Here is a 22,864-nt window from a genome sequence, read left to right on the forward strand (position 1 = left end):
TAAGCATGGTAGTGTCTGTACGTTACATCAACTGCAATGAACAAGACCAGCCCTGTTACGCTTGGGTTTGCTTCCTGTCTTTCCCCAAATGTGGTCCCCTTTCAAGTATACGTAGGTGTATACGTCCTTTAAATACACAGACATATCTTTCCATATATGCCCTTGGATTTATATATAGGTATAATGTGTGTGTGTGTGTGTGTGTGTGTGTGCAGGCTTGCAGGACAGATACCGCAGACATAAGGCAGGAGGTACAGACAGACACGTGCGCAGGTCTATTTCATCTCTCCTGAGAGAGGGTAAGCGCTCCGAAGACCGGAGCTGTTCGACACGTTTTATTTCGGTCTTCCCGGCTTACGTACGAGCGAACACTCCCCCCCACGTACGTGAGCTGGAGCTATCGGAGCGCGCATGCGTTCTGCAGCAAGTCTCTTCTCCCGCTTGCTCGACGGATAGATTGTGATGCCTGTTCCTGGCGCTCCCGCTCCTCTCGTTGAGTCTGGGGCGTGGGGGGCGGGCGAAGCCGCCGGAGAGGCGGGACAGGGTCGTGCTCCGGGGACAGGAAGCGGATTGGGAGGAGGAGGAGGGGCCAGTAGAGGGGGCGGGACCTGGGGGGGGGGGAAGCCAGAAGCCGCCTCAACCATGTAAGCGCTGCTTCCTGCCACGGTCGCCGGTCGCCGCCGCGGGCTCCTGCATCCCTCGGTGCTGCGTTACTGCCCTCCCCCCCGCGCGCGTTAAATTGAGGGACTGGGAGGGGGTGGCGGTGGCGGTCTGACGGGCGTGGGGGAGGGGAGGCGCAGGTGAGGGGGGAGGGGAGCGGACCGCTGCGGGGAGCGGGGAGGAGGGAGGAAGGAGGAAGGAGAAGGGGAGCTGGGGGTACCGGATGCCCCTGCTGGAGGGGGCGTCCCGGAGAGGTCGCGCGCCGGCCGGGCGCAGGGAGGCGGCGGAGGACTGTGGGCTGACTCCGGGTCATGTGCCGCGTCGGGGCGGGCGGGGATGCAGGGAGGGGGCAGGGGAACTGATGGGAAGGGAGAATGACAGGTCCTGGCTCCTGTCCCTGCCCCCCCGGCCTCGGCTCCCGGGAGGGGGCGGTCTCCTGCCGGCCGTTTCTTTTCGGGAAGTTTTCTTTCCGCTGCTCTCCCGACCTCCTCCGTGCCAGGGCTGCGATGCCCCTTGCTGCCTCTCCAGGGCACTCCCTCCTGCACCGAGACCTCTGGTTGTAGGAGGAGGAGAGCTGGGGGGCGGGTGGCCCCGTGGTTCTTCTGTAGAGAGCTGGAATCAGAAGCAAAGTTTGGGGGTTGCAGAAGTGGAGCCTTCTGTTGTGTTTACTTGGGATTTATTTATTTATTTATTTTTACCCCCCTGCTCCCTCAAAACCCCTTCAGGTTTCCTGGATAACCTGTTACCAAGTTTTCCTTTTCATCCTTCCTAATGGGTGGTTTTAACTTTAACTTGAAAACTGTTCCATGAAGGGAAAAGCATTATAGGATTTGAGGAAAGGGAGTAGAAATTAAGATTTACCAAAATACAATTAAAAAGTGTTCAATTTGTAAAGTATTCATGCACAATGTGAGATATGCCAGAATGTCACTTTAAGAAACCTGTTTATCATGGTTACTTTGGGCTACTAGGTTTCTGTGGACGGATGTGTGAATATTTCCAAGTCTGAGCGATTCTGCGTATCCAGAGTTCTTAAGATTGTAGTAAACATATTCATCTATGATGGGGGTGTTAGCATACAGATGTATAGAGATTAAATAAAAAATACATTTGCTTATTTCCAAGTTCTTTGAAGTTTATTTCCTGGTACTTGAAAATAAACTTTAAAAAAAATGAAACAGCACCTGAAATACACCCAAACTACTGTATTTTAAAAGCTTACTCTTAGCTGCCTCTTGTTTACTATTATTTGTGGAAGGGGGTGAATAGGTCAAGGCCTAGGAAGAGATAATAGGGACCTTCTTTATGGCACCCCATACTCCAGTTTCTGCACAATACTCCTTTATAATGGGAGTGACTGGCAGTTTTTTTTTCCTCCCCTACTAATGGGAAAAAATATTACACTTTAGTTTTTCCACATCAGCAACTCATCTGTCAAAACAAATGAAAGATCTTTAAATGTTCCGCTTTTTTGATGAGAGAGGTTCTACTGAGTAGTTTCTGTTTGGTTTTCTGGAATGTACTAAGAAAGCACTGGGAGGTCTATGCTAAATTTCTTTTATCTTCTAAAACCGTCCTACCCTGGTCAGTTGCACTTCCCTGGTTAGGGCCCCGTTTAGTTTTGTACATGTACAAAACTTTCCCACTTTTTTGAAGTGGGAAAGGGTTAAGTATTGATGATTAACTCATCAGTTGTTTCAGTACATAGTGCAGTACTTCTAAGAAGTGACTTTTAAAGAAAGAATTAGTCTGTATTTCATAAGGAACTATTAACTTGAAAAAAATCTCTTAATTTTGAAAGACAGGTTTTTCACCAAGAATTTTGGAAGCATTCCATATGCTTAGGTTTAACACTATTTGATTACAATTGTGTTGGAGCATTTTGCCCAGCATTTTAACAGTTATTTTTATCTCCAAATTGACATAATAAAAACTTTCATTTACGTAGGAAAAATAGGCCCCCTAAAGTAAGGATGATCTAACAGAAGTATACCAGCCCCATCTGGGAGAGTGCTGTAAAGGTTATTAAATCCCTGTTTGATTGTGATTGGTACCCATTGAACCATAAAGGGTGATTTTCAACAGTAGTGCCAGTCACCTATCTTATCCCATTTTCTGGCCTTTCAGAGCTGCTCCCTGAGAACATTTTAGCTTAGTTGCCTTGGTATGTGTGGATATGTGTGAATATTTTCAAGGCTTACTAATTTTAGTATCCAAAGTTCTTAAATTTGTAGCAAGGTAACTTTCTTGCTTGTCAAAGTCAGTATCTAGTTACCCTCACCTACCTCCCCACTCCACGAATACTTTATTTTAGTGAATTGCTAAAATAGGAGACTACTGGATGTTAAAATTATGCCCAAATCACTAGCATTAAGTTCTTTCTCACAATTTGGGCTTATTTTGGTCAAGAGGTTTCTTGGCTTAGAATACTAGTGTTTAGATAAGTTAAAGTTGGACATCTCTAGAGTCATGGATCTTGGTCTAATGTGAAAAACCTGAAGCTGGGACTAAAATTTGACTTCCATTTTCCCCACCAATTAGCAATATGACCATAGACAAGTTATTTAACCTTTGCCGGACTGTCCTTAATGATAACAAGATAATGCCTATATATCTCCTAGGGTTGTTGGGAGGATAAGATGAGATGATAATACGTAGGACTTTGAAAAGTTTCAATCACTATACAAAGGTGAAAATCATAAAGTTACAGAATGTTAGTGTTGGATGGAGGGCACTTTTGATACCTAGTCCAACTCTTCTATTTTAGAAATGAGGAAATTGAGGCACAAAGTATTATTTGTTAAGGTCATTCTGTTAATATTAAACTTAAGTATTAATGGCCATATCTTTCCTAGGTAGATGACAGGTAGGGAAACAAAAATATCCAAATCAGTGTAGTATTCTCATTATACTCTTGAAACAGTTCAGAGAGAAGCAGAAACTTTGTTGAGTCTGTTAGTATAATTGAACTATTTAAAAATTTTTTTCCCTCTTAGATGACCGTACATGCCTTAAGAACATTCCCAACTCTCTAAACTGATTCTTTAAAAAAAAAGGATTGGTGTAGTAGAATCTGCATAGGATTGGAGTCTGAAGAGCTTAGTCTAAACTTCAGCTTTGCTGCTTATTTAATCCTAGTTAAATCATTTTATTTCACTGGACCTCAGTTTCTTCATGTGTAAAATGACAGTAGTTCACTATAATCTCTGGTATCCCTTTCAGAGCTTAGCTTGAGGCAAGCATACTATCTCATTGCATTGTCTAGGTAGTATTAGTTAGGGATGACTACTTTCTCCATAAGTAATGTTAAGGGAAAAAGTTTAAAAAGTACGTTGATGAAAAGTGTATGAGGCAAGTTTGCCTAGTGGATCAGATGCTGATCTTGGAGTGAAGAACAAGGGTTCAAGTCCATCTCTAGCATGTAATTGACCCTGGGACTTGGACAAAGTTATTTTATCTCTCAGTGCCACAGATACTTCTCTGAGACAGGGGTTCTTAATGTAGGTTTTATGACTTTAAAAAAAGTATTTTTATAACTATTGTTGATTTCCTTTATGTATTTTATTTTATGCACTAAAAAAAATTCTGAGAAGGGATCTATAGAATTTGCCAGACTACCAGAGAGGGCCATAAAATCACTTCTTTTTCTTAAATACGCTAAAATGGAATCCATGTAAGTTGTTTGCTCTTGCTTTTATCTCATTATTAAGGAGCAGAATTGTCACATTAGCTTCATTTCCAGTTTTTAAATGTACTACAATTTGGTACTTGCTCTGGAAGGAGTGTTTTTGTCATTTTGAAAGCCACATGTAGCATCATTTCAATCTGAGGCTAGTTAGTTGTATGAGTACAATTTAGTCAAGATCCTCTTTTTGTGAACCAGAAATCTATTTTCATATGTGTGAATTTTCCCGAGGTTAGTCATTAACCTGTTTGTTGCTGACTCTGGCTTCCAAGATATCTTAAAGTTTCCATTTTGTCTTTCTTTTCTCAGACACATGAAATGGCCACAGATGACAAGACGTCACCAACATTGGATTCTTCTAATGATCTGCCTCGATCTCCTACTAGTCCCTCTCATCTCACGCACTTCAAACCTTTGACTCCAGATCAAGATGAACCTCCTTTTAAATCAGCCTATAGCTCTTTTGTAAATCTTTTTCGATTTAGTAAAGGTAAAACTTTAGATTTTGAAGGTCAAGGAACCCACATCTCTGATGAAGGAAATCTGAAGTTCCTTTCTTCAGCATTGCTTTTACATGCCCTCTTGAGATATGAGATATCAGCAAGGCAGCAGCTTTAACCCTTCAACTGCCAATAAGGAAAAACTGCTTAGTAAAGAAAAGGTGGCATCATCAATTAAATCTCCCACAGTAGAACTTAAATGTCCTTGGGTATACGGGGATCTGAATTGAAAACTAAGTACTAAAAGGAAATCTGTCATAGAAAAAAACGTATCAGTACTTCATGTTTTCTTTTTCATCCTAAATGCCTTTTTCTCACCTCAGAGGTCATTTCTCTTAGTTTTTAAGTTTATAGGACAGGCATTTGCTTGCATGCTTTTTCTCTTCTCTTCCCTTTTCCTCTCTTCCCCCCCCCCATCCCTTCTTTTCTCTCTTCTTAAGAAATAGCCACCAAATTCTAATTGAAGCAGTAAAGGAATAAAGATGTGTTCAAAGATAGCTGTTAAAGGAAAGCCTTTTTTTTTTTAAAAAAAAATACTAAGGAAGTTACGAAGTATATTGCTGAATAAATCTTTTAGACTGAAGTTCATCCGTGATGGATTACCATTATGACAATTTTTAAAGCCCTTGTTTACATAAGCAAAGATTTCTTGTCTGAGGGAAAATTAGAAAAGAGCTCAGTTAATGTTTTGCTTTACAGGTGACTATTTCATGTGAAATTCTTTGTTAAGTCAATCTGAGTGATGGCCAGTGTTTTAAGATTTATGAGGCTTAAAGTTCAGTTCATTTAGTCTTGTAGAAATGTTAATGACATCAATATAATGTAAAAAATTGTCTTTAATGGTGAGGTCAGCATTTGTGTATGTTAATATAGTTTAAAACAAAGTTTAAAATTTAAAAAGTAGAAACAAAGGTGATTTAATTTATCTCATTCTCTTTTCTTTTTAAGCTCCCTTTATGTCTTCAGTACCATATCTTAGATTTTTCAAATGATGACATGTTGTCTTCTTCTACAGAGAGACCAGAAGGTGGACAGGGAGATCAGCAATCTCTGAGTGGAAGTTGGGCTAGTCCTCAACATTCTTCGAGGACACAATCCGTGAGATCCCCTGTAGCCTATAAAAAGCCGCTTAATGAGGATCTACATCATCGATCATCTGCCGTCTTAGGTAAAAGAAAGTTTTTCCTTGAGCTGCCTTTGTGTGATGATGATAAAATGTTATTCTTTCAATCATTGTTTTCTCAGATTGTTTTTTGTTATCTTCATACTTTATATAGTCTTGATTTTGAGTAGAGACTGTAAATGAATGAAGTTCATAAGCTTGGAAGACCTTTGTTTAGTGTTTATTACACTTTAGTCCATGTTACGTAGAGAGCTCCTGATTGACTATTGAGTTACTTACTTGAGTTTTAGTGGTTCTTAGTTTGTAGTATCTTCAGAAGAAATCAGGCTGGTTTTAATTTCACACATGAATACTGCATCAGTGCTTTGGTGGCACTTCTGACATGGGTTGCTTTCTCTTAAGAGGCCTTGCTCTTATGTTATTCCTCACTCCTGCTTCTTTCATAGTGGTAGAACAGATTGAGTTTCTGTTGTCACAGAGAGTCTTAGTACCTATTGTCACTCTCTCTGCATCTTTTCTTGATTCTTCTGCCCTATCAAGGATTTGAATCAATGCTTGAGATAAGAAACTAATAAAGGAAGAGGGCCTGAAGACGTTGCTTCTCCCCTCTCTTTTCTTAATTAGGAACATAGACAGGTCATGTTCTTCTTTAGCTCTCACATATTCCTTTTCTTTTTCTTTTTTTTAAAGTGAAATTATATTGTTTTCAGTGTTTCACAATCACTTCCATATATCTTATATTTTTTTCACATCTCTCCCTCTCATTCCCCCCTCCGTTCCCACTCCCTCCCTGAGACAGCATAAAATGTTACATAGGTTCTACACATGCATTCCTATTAAATACATGTTGCATAGAATAATTAAAATGAATGGAAAAAACAATAAAACAAAACAAAATACAAAAGAAAGTGTTCTGTTTCTGTCTGCGATCTATAGTTCTTTCTCTATTTACCTCAAGAGTCCATTAGAAATTTTTTAAGTCCATGCATTTCAATGAATCACACATTCCTTTTTGTGCCTTTTCCTCAGGGGAGTGGGAAGAAGGGTGAGGTTCATGTCATTTTCTTGGGAATGGTCCCCTTACATGTGATTCTTAGGGACTAAATGCAGGTGGCTTCAGGATGGGAGCTTTTGTATGCCTGAGAATCCACTGTGATCCCAGTAGCTTCTTTTTATATCTCTCCCTTACTTGTTAAATCACAAATCACAGACTGCTACCTTGCAGTAGTCATCCTGTGATTCAGAAGAAATTGTACCTGGGATTTTTGTCATTCTTTACAAGTCAGTGTAGCTGAGGTATAGGAAAAATTATTTATAGAGATCTCTTATAAGGAAAAATTATTATTATTATTTTTTATTTAACTTTTAACATTTATTTTCACAACATTTTGGGTTACAAATTTTCTCCCCTTTTATCCCCTCCCCCCCCAAACCCAAGCATTCTAATTGCCCCTGTGACCAATCTGCTCTCTCTTCTATCCTCCCTCTCTGCCCTTGTCTCCATCTTCTCTTTTGTCCTGTAGGGCCAGATAGCTTTCTTGACTCCAGGAAAAATTATTTAAAGAGATCTCTTATAAGCTTTTCCCCATGTTCATATTTACATATCCCTTTTCCCACTTGGATCACAATGCATATCTTCTGTTTTCCCACCTTTGCCCCAAACTTTCAGGCATATGACAAACACTATCTCAGAACTAAATGATGATAGAGCATTTATTAAGCATAAGTTTTAAACAATTTATAATTATAATTTTATTAATGTATAAAATAACATTAACATATTTATTAAATGTTAAATGTAATAATATTTATAATATGTTTGTTAAGTATTATAAGTATTAATAAATTAAATATTTACCATGTGCCAGGCACTGTGCTAAGTAAATACAAGCAAACAGGAAAATCCCTGCCCTCAAGGAGCTTATGTTCTAGTGAGAGAAAGATAGTATATAAAGGGGAGCAAGAAAGTGGGTGAAGGGAGTATGCATTTGGCAGCAAGATTTAGAAGTGTCCAGCAAGTGGTGAGCTGGTCTAGTTATAGGTAAGAAAGAGTAAAAACTCACCTGTCAGAACCCCAGGACCCAGAGAGAGAATCCCGGTAATTCTGGTGGGAGGGAGTTGATGAGGAGGCTGAAGTGGAGGCAACATGGTGTAGAAATAGTATGGAATGGAAATAGAGTAGTGTAGAGCCCAGGTAATTTGAGATGGCTTGTTGCAAGAGGAATTTCTACTGTGTATGATATACATATACAATAGTGGGTTAGTGGGTTACTGTAAGGGAGCTGTCCAATAAGGAACTATAACTTTTCACACATTTTTTATATATGTTCATCTTCATTCTTTCCTTACGTTAGTAAGGAAACTGGTCCAATTAGTGCATTAGTGTTCTTTCGTATTCTAATTCTATTTTAAATGCTGTACAATGGACCCAGCAGGCTAGAGAGGCAAGGCATCTTAAGTGGTCAGAGACCTTCTGAGGACATTTAAATTAGATCAGAGCTGTTCTGGGGATATATCTTAAATTCTAGGAATCTTTTGGAATTCTGGTTTTTAGAGGAGTATGGGTGGGTTACAGAAGGTAGGTGGCTGATTCTTGATGTCATATCCTTTTGGTAGGGATGGACGATAAATTTGTTCATGAAGGACTTCCTGATTTTTGACTTACAGCAGAGCTCAAGGGGTAACAGGTTTAGGCTGGAATGGGACTTTTGATCGTGTCATTCTGCCTTCCAACATAAAGTAACAGTTCATGGTTCCTTTTTAATCTAACATCTTCTTTTTGAGGATGCTTGTTTATGAGTAATACTAAATGACCCTGTTATTTTGGTAGTGGAATTTTAACCATTTTAATACTTTGTTCTTTGCACCATTTTTTCTTCCTGATCTTTCCCTTGGGTTGAACATTTTCTATTTCCTTTGGTATGAGGGCCCCCAGTCCCTTATGAAACTATTTTCTTTATTTATGTAATATGTAAATTGCTGTTAGTCTCAGAGATAACTTTAAATTAAAAATTATTCTATACATTTTCACTTAGAATTTTTTACTAGTTTTAACCCATATAAAATCTAGTCCAAACCTATGTTTTAAAAAATAAAAGCTTATTTTTTAAAATAAAGACACGTTTATCACTAACATGAATATCCACTGAAAATCAAATATATTGTGTGCATACATACACTGAAGAATCTAAGTGTTTTAATATTTTTAAGTTCTGAATTTAATAAACACTGAAAAATATTTCTATGTAAAAAACAGAAAACACTACTATATGTAAAATTGCAAATTTATTCTGTTAAGTACAGATTGCTTTTTTAAAAGTTTGTAATACATTCATTTTGTTACTTTAAGAGATGTCCTGCTTGTCTGAGTTTTCCTCCAAACTTCCTTCTGTTCCCTTCTAAAGATTCTTTAATGACTGTATTATTTCTCTTTTTAGCAACCCAGTCTTCCTTTTCTAGTTTTGTTTTTTTCTTCTCTTTCCACTACTCCATCTTCTCTTCCCTAGCACAAAAAGAAAACCACAATCCTTGTTAACAAGTAGAGTTAAGCAAAACAAATTTTCCATGTCCAAAAATGTACGTCTCATTCTGTGTTTGGCGATTATCTCCCTATTGTCAAGAGGTAGTTATCATGCTCCATCATTGGTCTGCTGGAGGTTTTTCATTGCATTGATAAAGGATCTTAGGTGTTTCCAAGTTAACATAATCTTTTCAACCTTTCCCAGACACCCGAAGGAAAGCAGAAGCTGTCATAGGAGGCCATGATCCTCGAACAGCTGTCCAGCTTCGAAGTCTCAGCACAGTATTAAAGCGTCTCAAGGAAATCATGGAGGGGAAAAGCCAGGTATTGTCTAGCTGTTTGGGTAATGCCATAATCACTAAAAACATGTTATAAGTATCATCTGAAAGAAAAATTCATGCTAATGCTTGTTTCAGCAATTAATGCTGTTTGTTTCCTCTACTACCAATATCCTGAATGAGCTGTTGAACAGGGAGGAATGTACAAGAGAGAGAAATGGCATGTGTTTTCCCTTTCTGAATGTTCCTCAGAGATTAAAGCAGTAGCCGGAGGAGACTTTGGCATCCTTTTATCCTCTGTTTTTCTTATTAAATGTGAAAGTGGTACTGTTTTGCATGTGAATGTAACATTTCATTCTGGGAGTGCAAATAATGTAGGCTTATTCTTGAACCAGGAAAAAATGGGATACGTATTTTTCTATTAGTAAATCAAAAAGCAAGAGCAGCAGTCACATTGTGGTAAAACTATCTTGGGATATGGGCTGAACCAGATTGAGGATAACCAACAGGCTTCAGACCTGTTGATGAGTTAGGGGGATGTCTGTCCCAAGCATGTAAAGACTTCCCTTGGCAGAATGGGCAGATGAGAACAGTTTGTTCTAGTGGCCACGAAGGGGACTGAAGTAGGAGCTATGGAGCACTTCAAGCTTGGTCAGACAATGTAGATGTCAGGGCTATCAGCAGTTCTGACTTTTGTCCTGCCACTGGACTTTGATGACTCTGAGGATGAGTGAGGCTGATAACTTTGTGCAGCTCTGCCCCAGTTAAATCCAACTCATGTTCAATTGGAGACATCACAGTGATGTCACTGGTTCTCTTTGAAAAAAGAAAGAGCAACAATAAATCAACAAGCATGTGTTAAGTACCTGCTGTATGTTAAGCACTGTACTAGGCATTGGGATACAAATACTTCAGCCTCCTCATCAACTCCCTCCCACCAGAACTACTAGGATTCTCTCTCTGGGTCCTGGGGTTCTGATAGGTTAGCTTTCACTCTTTCTTACCTATAACTATACCTTCTGTATTTCCTTAAATGATTTCTTTTCCTATTCAACTCTTGTCTTAGTGTTTCTTGTATGTATATCAACCACAATTTCTTTTTTTATTTTAAGACTGAGTACATAGATAATTCTTTAATTCATCTATCAGTGTCAAGAATCTATAATTTGGTGGTGTGGGATGCGTGGAATTGCAGTTTTCTTAATATTCAAAACAAGATTTTTCTTTTTGTTTCTCCTTGTCTCTCTGAGTGCTTTTGTCTACTTCTGTTTCTTAATTTTGATCCCAAAGTCTCTATAGTCTCTTTAGTTCCTGGCCTCGCACTGATTTCATAGCCAAGTGAGCGGGCACTGAGGGCCTTGTGCCTCTCACTTCCTAGGTTTTCATGTTGCTTCCAGCCCAGTTCCAGCCTTGGAAGCTACAGCCTAGGTGAGATAGCTAGGATGGGATTAGTAGTGGCTAGAAGCAAGCATGCTGTAGTCATTGTTTATTCATTGTCTGCTCTGTGAATGAGCTGTTCTGCTCCCAGGGACCCCTCCCTGAGCAGGGAACATAAAGGGACTTTTATCACAAGGAAATGGAGTTGGAGGGGTAATAACAATAAAAATTCTCATCTCCAAAACTTTGCATATGTTTTCTCATTTGATCCTCATAACAACTCTGGGAGGCAAGTGATGTTATCTCCATTTTATAGATGAGGAAACTGAGGCTGACTTGCCCTCATCGAGTTGGGCAGGGTCTGATGCAGGATTTGAACTCAAAGCTTCTTGAATCCAGTGTGAAGGAAGCAGTATAGGGAGTGAACGTCAGCCTAAGAAGACAGATAGGAACTAAGGGTGATGGAAAAGACTGGAAATCCTTAGAGGCAATGAAGAAGCGAGGGCAGTGAACCTGGACATGATTACTCTTCTATTTCATCCAGTTTTTTTCATCATTTAAGGTAGCATCTTGTTTTTCTTGTAACCAGAATGGCCTGTCTTCTGTATTTACCTATCTGGTGCATGTTTTAAGGTCCAACTAATGCCCATCTCTTCATGAAACTGACCTTGCCTACTCAAGCCTTTGTTGATTTTCCTTTCTTTTCAACTCTCAATTTAGAGTTTGTACTATGAAATTTGTGCTTTTGGAGAAATAGTATGGTCTACTGGATAGAGTATTAGACTTGGATTCAGGAAGACTTGACTTTAGATCCTGCCTCTAATGCTTGACTCACTCTGTGACCATGAGTGAGTCACTTTCTTGAGTCTTAGTTTCCTCATCTGTAGAAAGGGCATAATACTGCTAATACATACCTCACAGGGTTGTTGGGAGACTCAGATTAGGTAATCTAAATTAAAGTGCTTCACAGTGTTGGAAATATTGTACAAGTATTTATGATTTTTACAGTGTAATGTCTTTTATTTTTCACTTTTGTTTCTTGAATGTTACTTCTGACTTTCCCAGATAAATTATAAGATCTTCAGTGTCAGAGATTCTCTTTCATATTTCTTCTGCTTGTATCTCAATGCCGGCTTTTGTAGATCTTCAACTGTTTATAGGATCACAACTTCAGAGTGGTCTGGAGAGATTATGTAGTCACCTGTAGAGATGAGAGATCTCTACAGAGTCTAGGGAGTTTATGATCACAGCTCTAGAGATATCAGAGAGATCACATTGAGAGAGAGACAGAGACACAGAGACATCCAAGTTCATATCTCTGAAGTCATATAGAAAGAGGGAGACATCATAACTCTAGAACTATATAGAGTGATTATGACTCTAGAGTTGTCAAGAGGGATCATGAGCTGTAGAGTCAGAGTGGGGAGTAGGTAGGTGGTCCTAGCTCTGGAATCTTCTAGAGAGATTATAGCTCCGTATTTGACTATGTAAGGCAGGTAGGTGGCAAAGTGGATATAGCACTAGACATGGACTCAGGAAGACTCATCTTCCTGAGTTTAAATCTGGTCACAGACACTTACTAGCTCTGTGACTCTGGACAAGTCACTAAACCCTGTTTGCCTTAGTTCCTCATTTGTAAAATACATTGGAGAAGGAAATGGCAAACTACTCCAGTATGTTTGCCATGAGAGTTGGATACCACCAAAACATCTGAGTAGCAACAACAAATTTCACTGTGAAGGATCTGTGATTGCCTTGGAACCTTAGGATCTCAGAAGTTATCTTATTCAAACCCCTGGTTTTACACATGGGAAACTGAGGCCCCTTTTACTTACATAACTTGCCTCAGGCCATAGAGGTAGCATGTGACTTTAGAAATTCTTCACCTTTTTTGTGTCCTGAACCCCTTTAACTGTCTTGTAAAGTCTGTGGACCTCTTTTTCAGAATAATGTTTTTAAATGCCTAAAATAAAATATGTGGGATTACAAAGGAAAGTAATTATATTGAAATTCAGTTATTCATGTATTAAAAAAATAGTTTATGGACCCCAATGATAGAGTTTTCAAAAAGATGGTTGAGAAACATGGCCATGACTGCTTGGTGGCATTAATGCTCTTCTTTCCTGGCTGTGTTTTGACAATGCTCTTAGTTGCCATGGACACTTGCCTAGATACCAATTTAAGGGAATTGAGTTAAATGGGCCAAGTATTAGCAGTTTTCCGGTGATTTATTGTAAAGATAGAAAATAGCAGAGATTACAGAACTTGTGTCTTAGTGTGTTACAAGCTACCCTTTAATGTCTAGAATATTCAGACTTCAGTGGTATGAGTAAAAATGAACTGGCTGTCTGTTAGTATCAGTAATTGTGTGTTTTCTACATAAGAAAAGTACTTGACTGTTTTATACAGTGAGTCTTTCTAGAATGTTAACCAGAAGCTTTAAACAGTACTGCATTATTTTGCATTAGAGGTTTCTTTTTGTATCTTCCCTCTATGCCAGATACTGAATTTGGATACAAGTGTTTAAAAATAGTAGTAACATTGTATATGGAAATTGGTTCTTAATTTTTCAAATTTAGTAATATGCATGAAACTGAGCAGGTTAAGATACTAGATCCAGAACCATCCTTGATTCTTGGCAAATGCAGTTCCAGGGAAAGCAACTTTAGATTACAGCCTCACATGTGCTGTTGTGCTCCTTAAAGTAATGGCAAGGCTACTAATAGAACTCTGCTATGCGCACTTGGATCCCAATGCATATTTTTGAGGAAGGAGATTTGTGACATTTCTAGGATGGTAAATACTTTTTCTTAATTGCTTGAGCCTTGGAAATTTACTTTCTGTGATCAAAAAGACAAAACAAAACCCAAACCAAACATAACACTTTTTATCTTATAGGATAGTGATCTGAAGCAGTACTGGATGCCAGATAGCCAATGTAAAGAATGTTATGACTGTAGTGAGAAGTTTACCACCTTTAGGCGTAGACACCATTGCCGGCTATGTGGTCAGATCTTCTGTAGTCGATGCTGTAATCAGGAAATCCCTGGAAAATTTATGGGCTATACAGGTAAGCCTATACTTCTGACAATTGTCATCATTATTATAACGAATACTTTTAGGCAATATATAACCCAACATTCATTTATTCAACAAGTATTTCAATATGTACTGTATAAAAGAGTGGTTATGTAGTGGGGTGGGAGATACAAAGATGAATGACTGGTCCTCCCACTAAAGAGCCAGACATTTAACAGATAAGTTAGCAACATAAGATTCAAAGAACTCTAAATTATTTCAGCTTGTTACAAACAGGTACATCATTTGATCCTCAAATTACTTGCTTTATAGAAATAACTTTTTTGAGATAAGGGCCGGTAGGTGGCACAGTGAATAAAATGCAGGGCCTGAAGTCTGGAAGGCTCATCTTAGACACTTAATAGCCGTATAACCCTGGGTAAGTCACTTAACCCTGTTTACTCCAGTTTCTTCACTTATAAAGGGGGTTGAAGAAGGAAATGCTAAACCACTCCAGTACGTTTGCCTAGGCAACCTGAATGAGGTCATGAAGAGTCAGACATAACTGAAATGTCTCAACAACAAAAAATTTGAGATGAGACTGGTAGTGTGGACAATTTTTACAAAAAGTTATTTCCTGATATTCTTATGTTAATTCATTGATGCTAGAATAGGCTTTTGCAAGTTTAATGTATTATAGATTAAGGATCAAAGAGTCTTTATTGGGTGATGAATTGTATTGAACAAGTATACATATTAATATTCTAAACTTTCAAGTGTTATTTTCCTAAAGAAGATAAAACCATTACATAGAAAATAATGAATCCTTCTCCTGATGTTATATTACTCTAATTGAAGATGGGTTTTATTCAATGTCTTTGGGAATCTTAAGCTGTGTTTGTGTTTCTTATTTTTAGTGCATCCTATATATTAGGTGCTCAGAAATATTTGAAGGAAGGAATGATGTACCCACTCATGCGTCTTTTTTCTCATTTTAACATAAACCAAAGAGTTATTTTTCTTTTGTCGCTGTTTAAATGTTGAGATTGCTTATATTATTATATTTTATAGCTTATGAATCTGGACTTAGGGTATGAAGATACGGCCATTAGCTAATTTCATTGTAATTATGATTGAGAACAAAATATGGATTCACGGTTTTTTGTCATCAACAACTTAGGTGAAGAACTATTCTTAAAATATTTACATTTGTGGGATGACTTCAGTTGCTATGAGAATTGATTTTATTTTGATCTCCCCATAGTATTTCTGGTAGAAGAGTAGAAACTTACAAATCTTATTCTTGAACATTTCTGCTTAATGAAATATCAGTAAATCCCACCATGAAGTTCATCAGACACCAGAATTTATGGTCTCCTTGTCTGTAGCAAAAATCACATTTTGTAATAAAAACTTTCTAACCCAAAGACCATAAGTTGCCCTCAAGTAGCTTATATTCTGTTAGGGGAAACAGCATGTCTTTTTGGGGGAGCTTACATTCTGTTGGTAATTTTGGGGGAGAGGCACTAACAGCTGTAGTGAATTAGGAAAAGCATACTGTTCGTTTGAAGTATGTGATCCATTTCCTCAGAATATGTGTGACTTTGCAAAGAATTTGTGATTGCATTACCAGTATGGGGCCTCACTCCATTGAGGCAGATTTGAGGGAGGTACTGCCAGCACATAGAGGGTAAGTGACTTCCCCAAGGTCACACAGTTAGTTAGTGCCAGGGGTGAGCTGTGAATTCTGGCGTTTCAGGGGTTTGGTTTGCTGTGGCTTAGGAAAGCCATAGCTGCCAATCTCTGCTGTGTTCAGTGGCACCTCAGTGTGTTGGTGAAACATATTCAAACATAGAGCATGCTAACGCTGAGCTGAGCAAAGGGAGTTGAAGCAAGGGTTAAGGCAGGTGTAGTTGGCAAGCATGCTTTGCAGACTTGTCACATGCGGAAAATAGTATCTATCCTGCCAAGTTTGGTCTTGGAAGTAATTGCACCTGATGCATGAGATGTTAGTACCCATTATAAAACACATTCATCTGTGATACTTTTTTGGGGGGCAGTACAGTGGATAAAAAAGCCTTTCCCTTTTGGTTCACATCTGGACTATCAAAAAACACTTATTAAGCATACCTACTCTATGCTAAGGGCTAGGGATACAGAGACAAAAATGGAGGAAGCAGCTTGTATACACCTAAGTGTGTATAAAGCAAATATTTATACTAGGTCAGTTCTGGGGAGAGGGTCTTATAGCTGAGGAAATCAGGACTACCCTCATTAGAAAGTGGTACATGAGCTGAGCTTTGAAGGAAAGTAGGGATTCCAAGAGGTAGAGGTCAGAAGAGAGAACATTCTGTACCAAAACATGGAAATGGATGATGGAATGAATACCCATTTCTGAGGAACATCCAAGAATCCAGGAAGCTGAGAAAGGTAGACTGGATACTTAAGAGAGGTTCATCTTGGAGGCAAGAGAGTCTCTGGGGCTCATGGAGCAGAAGAATATGGTTAGATCTGTATTTGAGGAACATTGCTTTGGCTCTTGTGTGGAGGATTGATAAGAGACAGAAGCCATCTGTTCTCTCCTCTGTTCTACTTTCTCTTCTGTCAGTTTACATATACTGTTTTGTAGTTCAGATGCACTGGAGAGCTGACTGGACCAGCAGATTCCTCTGGGTTTGCTGAATTAGGAAGTGGACATTTTACCCTTTATTATAGTTATGTTTCCTGATGAATCAGTGACTGTCACAAGAAATGTTTCTACATTCTGACTGAAGTTCCATCTGTTTTCTAGCACTTTCATTTATGATACCCTAGACAAAAAGCCCCTTTTCAGGGCCTAATAACATTTTTTCCCCTCTTCTTGTAGTCTAGGGCCATATCTTTTTTTTGTATTGCTTTGCTTACTTAACCTTGTTAAAAGCTTGCTTTTTGCTCTTAACGTATTCTTTTCAATGTGGCCTTTTTTCCTCTTGAAGCTTTAGCATTCTTTGAACTATGTCTTTCTGGCACCTGATTAAGTATTGAGATAGGTAGTTTATATACCTGAATATTGGTTCTTAAAATTTGTAAAGTAATAAATTAATTGAATATTTAAAAGTTTTCTTCTCTGCTTATTTCTATGTTAACTCATTGAGACTTTCTGTTTACTGATTGGTAGAACTCATGACATCAGCTCTTAATCTAAGAATATAAAGTATTCTTTTACGCACCATGTCTAACTACATTCTTTTCATTTTTCCTTTAGGGGATCTTCGAGCTTGCACATATTGTCGAAAAATAGCTTTAAGTTATGCTCATTCCACAGATAGTAATTCCATTGGGGAGGATCTAAATGCTCTCTCAGATTCTGCCTCCTCCGTTTCTATACTCGATCCTATTGAACCACGAACACCTGTTGGTAGTAGGAAAGCAAGCCGCAACATATTTCTAGAGGAGGATTTAGCTTGGCAAAGGTACTGAAAATCTTATTTTTATGTGTGTGTGTGTGTGTGTGTTTGTGTGTGTGGCGGTGGTGGTGGTAGGGATGGGGGGTAAGATGGTTTAAAATCTTAGTATTTTAACATTACAGTGTAAAGATATATGGCTGTTTTTGTTAGACCAGGGCTCCTTCTTTTTGTGTCATGGTCTCTTTTGGCAGTCTGATGAAGCCTGTAGCCCCTTTCTCATAAAAAGTTTTTTATACACTAAAACCAAAGTATATAGAATGACAAAGGAAACAAATATATTGAGATAAAGAAAAAACTTTTGTCTCATCCAAGTTCACAGGTCCCTTGAAATTTGTACACAAATCAGGGTCTGTGGATTCCAGGTTAAGAACTCTTGGCTTAGAAGATAAATTTTCTTTGAAACATTTTCTCAAATCAGTTTTACTTTTCTTTTTGCCTTGATTTACCTAAAGGAGACTAATAAACATAGTTCACGAATGATACTGTGTTTTAATGGTATTGATTTTTTAAAAAATTATCAACCACTTTCTTTTTCCTAAAATGGCAGCTATCCCTTTCTTAAAAAAAAAAAAATCCTACTGTTTATATGAACCCTTGTAGAAAAAGACATTGGTGAATTTCTTTCCTGGAAGAATAACTGCTCTAATTAAGAATCCTATGTTCAACAATTTCTGGTTAATGTTTTCTTCAACTACTTTTTCTCAGTTGAATATCAAACCTCTGGTAAGTAGTGACCATGATTAAAAAAGTCATATTTTGACTCTTGACTTTCAGATTAATATTTTTGTCTGTTACCTTAGACTGTACAAATAACAAGTATCTAACTTGTTAATGTGTTTAAAGAAAGTGTAATCATTTCTAAAAAGAAGATATTTTTTTCTTTGTTTTGGAGGGGCTTTGGACCATGATTTCATAAAAACAGAATGCTGAAAATATTTGATGGATAGAGCATTTAATTTTCAAAATGTAATGGAAATAATTAATGATCTTGAGATGCATAAAATAAACTCTTAAGACTCCTGTAGAAATTATAGGAGGAATTTGACTCTTCATTAAGTAATCTTCCCTCAGGCATGAAGACCTTGGCTGTCTTTTGCTTGCCTAGGAAGTATATATTTGAATCATACCATTTATAATAGTATGCCATATGTGGGTATAGAGAATCAGAGTCATTCATAAATCAATTATAAACCCATTTAACTTGATATAGAATGTTTTCTTATTATAAGATTACTATGAAGAGAAAAAGATCATAATTAGGGTAAGGATTGGTGGGGTAGGAATAAAAGGGAGAAGTATTCTCCTCCTCCAAGAAAGAAGTGTTAAATGAGTTTGTAAACATTATTTTTTCAAGTTAGTATAATGTGAAAATATTCTCAGATCTTTTGAACTTTTGCCAGTGTAGTCTGAAATTGGTGATGTGTGAAAAATCAGATTTTAGTATTGTCACATTAGTTCATTCTTTGTCACCTTTGTGAATGCTTTCTGCAAAATGCCCCATTCCAGCTGGCTGTCCATTGTCTAAGTTTAACAATTTTTTTTTAAACAAGCAGGTTAGTATAACTGTGAAAACTAGCACCTGTTGGTGTATCTGATATGCCATTTCATCCATATTGCTGTCTTTATCTCTACCATCTTCTAACCTGCTATGTAAACCAGCTTCTTTCTTATACCACATCCCATGGGAAGCCCTCTTCTGAGGTAGGGAGGAGGAGGAGGAGGAGGAGAGGAGACAATCACTTTAGCTAGCCCTTTTTCACGTTCAGTTGCCATGAGGGAAGTTCCCTTCTGGGGAAGATATTGAACCTCTTCTCCAACTTCATCCTCTACCCAATTTTTATTATGACAGCTATAGCCAACCTGCAGGGCTGAGAAGTAGAGCAACTAGAATCTTGCCTTTGCTCCAGAGGGAAGTTCCTGAGAGACTGAACTGTTAAAGTTTTCAAAAGCTAATTTATTCAAAGGTGTCTTGACTCAGCAAGGTATGCAGCTCTCTCAGTCTTGTAAATATATGATTACTGGCTAATGGATTGAATTTTAGTTTAATATAGGTCTGATTTTAGCATTGAGAATTATTAATATAAAGATATGTTAATTCTTTTAAACTAGAAATAGTACAGTTAAGTTCCCATTTTATGTAACACTCGTTTGAATGAAATGCCAGTTTTGGGAATGGAAAAAGCAATCTGACTATTTTGGTTGCAACATAAGTGCATGGTAGAGAAGAGTGGGAGATCAGCCTTAGAAGACCAGATTGTGGAGGGACTTGAATATTCGCCAAAGGAATTGATAAATTACTCAGTAGGTCGTAGGGAACTGTTAAAGTTTCTTGAGTTTGGAGTGAATGATCAGAATTATGATTTAGGAAGCACTTAAGAGGCCACTTTAGAAGTCGAAGTAGATAAAGAGGACCTGACCTAGTAACCTCATGAAATGAAATTGAATGGAAAAAGAAGATTTGTATGCTGCTTGTAAACTTTATTTGTGATTGTTAAAATTGAGTTTTTGTGTGTTCTTATTTAAACAAAACAAAAACACTGTTTCTGTCTCACTCTCCAAACATAATTTTTCCAATAAAATTATTCTCAACAATAACCAAGGACAGCTTGGTTCTCTACTCCTACCATAAAAATTATATTTTATTTTAATTTTGGTACATGGACCAAAGTGATCTGAAAATGGTAATATAATTAGGTTCGTTACCTGTTCTGTTATTTCAGACAGCTGTATTCTCTCTTTTTGGGGAAGAAATAAGTTGAATCCTAGTAGTTCACTACTTTGCATGTGTGACCTGCAAATAAGAAAAACTTGGTGCTGTGTTATCTATCCACTGGAAAATGAGTATGGAAAGCATTGTATATTAAATTTTTGGGGCGGAGTTAATTAGGGTTAAGTGACTTGCCCAGGGTCATTTTCTTTTAGTTCTTCATTACTTCTTTTAGTAAAGCACTTTAATAATTGTCTTCATTGTTTTATTTATAGTATGATTATAAATTAAAGCTAGATTAAGTCACATGCATGAAAACTACTTTCATCAGAGTTAGACCTACTGAATAATTTGCCATTCTTATATTTGTGATATTTGATTTCCACATTTAATATTTTAAAAGCATCTCTTTAGACATTTTAGACACTTGGAGTAGGGACACTGTTTTATAGCTCAACTATTAACTCAGAAGAATAGTGTTTTTTTTTTTAACAACTGGTTCATTAATTTCAATGTTTGTGATAAAACTTTTTATTATTTTCCTTTTAGTTTGATTCATCCAGACTCCTCAAGTACCACTCTCTCAACAAGACTTGGGTCTGTTCAAGAGGATGCTGGAAAATCTCCTGCTCGAAATAGGTAAAATGGAAAATGGAATCTCTGCAGATTATACTGTTTATATATAGCCCTGGAGCCAAGGGAACAAGGTTCTGATTCACTAATGATATACCCCCTCGCCCCCACCCCAGTTCTTTGGAAGCCATTGCTTCAGCTTCCTGGTAATATTAATGACAAAAATTTATATTTATGTAACATTTTAAGATTTGCAAAACATTTCTCTCACTACAGCCTTGTTAGGTAGCAAGTAAAATTATGTCGGTTTCACTGATGGGGAAGCTGAATCTCAGAGATTAGTAATTTGCCCTGGCTGCTCTTAATAATAAGTATCTTTGACAGAATCTAAACTCAGAACTCCAGACTCTGAGTTTAGTATCATGGTCACTGTACCAAACTCATTTTACCTGGCACAGTATTTTTTTTCCTAGCAATTATTTGTAAGAAGCAAGTAGGATTTTGCTCCAAATTTATAAAAATGATTTGATAAATGTGCACAGTTCACAGAACAATTTTTTTCAAAGTGCAGCCAAACTACATTTCTTCCTGTGAGAAATTCTGGATAGGTTATTTGATATAACTTAAATTACCCTTCCCCCAATTAATTAGAATCAGAATCTCAGAACTAGAAGGAACCTTTAGATTCTTAATCTTTTCATTTCATAGATGTGAAAACCTCAGTCTAGGGACTGTTCACCGACTCACTGATTAGTAGCAGAGCTGAGATGACAACCTAAGTTACTTGACTCTTACTTTCTATTGCACCATGTGATAACTTTTCAAAAGCAGTTTTTAGAGATTAAATTCAAGATATGTGCATCCACTGTATATATTGCATTGTGTAGCGATTGGTTTTGTGTGAGGTGCTAGGCAGGATGCCAGCCAGACTTACCATTAGATCTGTCTTGTGGATAATCAGAATCATCTCAGCATTTTTTTTTTGTTTTGTTTTTATTTTGGAAACCAACTTTAAATAAAGGCTTAAACTTAGTTTTGGTTTCATGGGATGTGGTGTGATACTCCCATTTTATAATATTAACTGTCACTGGAAACTTTTGCTAGCTAATTGAATCAAATATGGCTTTTTTTTCTGTACTTGGTAACTATTTTTGTAGGTGAAAATATCTTTGGGTAATATTACTAGATTTTAATTAAATACTCTTTTCATTACTTAATCTGCGTTATTGTTGTAATAGGAAGTTGTGATTGGACACATATAAGAAGAGAAAAGTAAATATAATTCACTTGCAAATTTCCTAGCAACATTAGTGATTGGTACATATTGGCTAATACCTAAGAGATGTTTTCTTTGCAGATAATGTTGTGATAGATAACCAGACTGTGAAAATCTCCCTTAGAGACTCTAGGATCACAGATAGGATTTTAGAGGCCATCAAGGCCCAAACTTTCATTTTAGAGATGAAGAAACTGAGGTACAGGCCAGTTAAGTGCCTTAGTCCAGTTGGATAGCTAGGTGGTGCAGTGAATAAGAGTGCCTGGAGTCAGTAAGGCTCATTGTCTTGAGTTCAAATTGCCTTCAGACACTTAGTAGCTATATAACCCTGGGCAAGTCAGTTAACCTTGTTTGGCTCAGTTTCTTATCTGTAAAATGAGCTGGAGAAGAAAATGGCAAAGCAATCCAGTTTCTTTGCCAAGAAAACCCCAGTCTCTCACAGAGAATTGGACACTACTGAAACAAATGAACAAATCAGGCCCTATCCACCGCATCATGGCTCTACATAGACATTCTGACCTTTCTTTCACAGTATTATTCTGTTTCTTTGTAGAAATGTTTCTCTCCAACAGAATATTAGAGCTTTTCACGAATATCCTCAGTTAAGAGTGATTTTTTCCTTCTTGAGTCTCTCATGTTTCTCTTACATCTCCTATGCACATAATCACTTAAAAGCTCTTACTATTTGTTTGCATGTTATG

General features: G+C 37.6%; 1 protein-coding gene across 7 annotated transcripts in view; it reads left to right on the top strand.

Annotated features, from left to right (window-relative positions):
• Positions 1-596: 596 nt before the first annotated feature.
• The window catches only part of PIKFYVE (phosphoinositide kinase, FYVE-type zinc finger containing), a 118,556-nt gene continuing 96,288 nt past the window's right edge, over positions 597-22,864 (top strand). For 3 of the 7 annotated variants that reach the window (XM_072617428.1, XM_072617426.1, XM_072617429.1), the window contains exons 1-7: positions 597-702; positions 4,655-4,835; positions 5,861-6,013; positions 9,694-9,812; positions 14,042-14,213; positions 17,406-17,613; positions 20,864-20,953. In XM_072617428.1, coding sequence (XP_072473529.1) covers positions 4,664-4,835; positions 5,861-6,013; positions 9,694-9,812; positions 14,042-14,213; positions 17,406-17,613; positions 20,864-20,953 — 914 coding nt within the window. In that variant the 5' untranslated portion in view covers positions 597-702; positions 4,655-4,663. Of the gene's footprint in view, positions 703-4,654; positions 4,836-5,860; positions 6,014-9,693; positions 9,813-9,857; positions 12,640-13,791; positions 13,940-14,041; positions 14,214-17,405; positions 17,614-20,863; positions 20,954-22,864 lie in introns of those variants that run through there. The other 4 variants (XM_072617427.1, XM_072617430.1, XM_072617432.1 and 1 more) reach the window with 4 other exon arrangements.

This window comes from Notamacropus eugenii, chromosome 6, assembly GCF_028372415.1.
Source record: "Notamacropus eugenii isolate mMacEug1 chromosome 6, mMacEug1.pri_v2, whole genome shotgun sequence".
In the NCBI taxonomy this organism is placed as follows: domain Eukaryota; kingdom Metazoa; phylum Chordata; class Mammalia; order Diprotodontia; family Macropodidae; genus Notamacropus; species Notamacropus eugenii.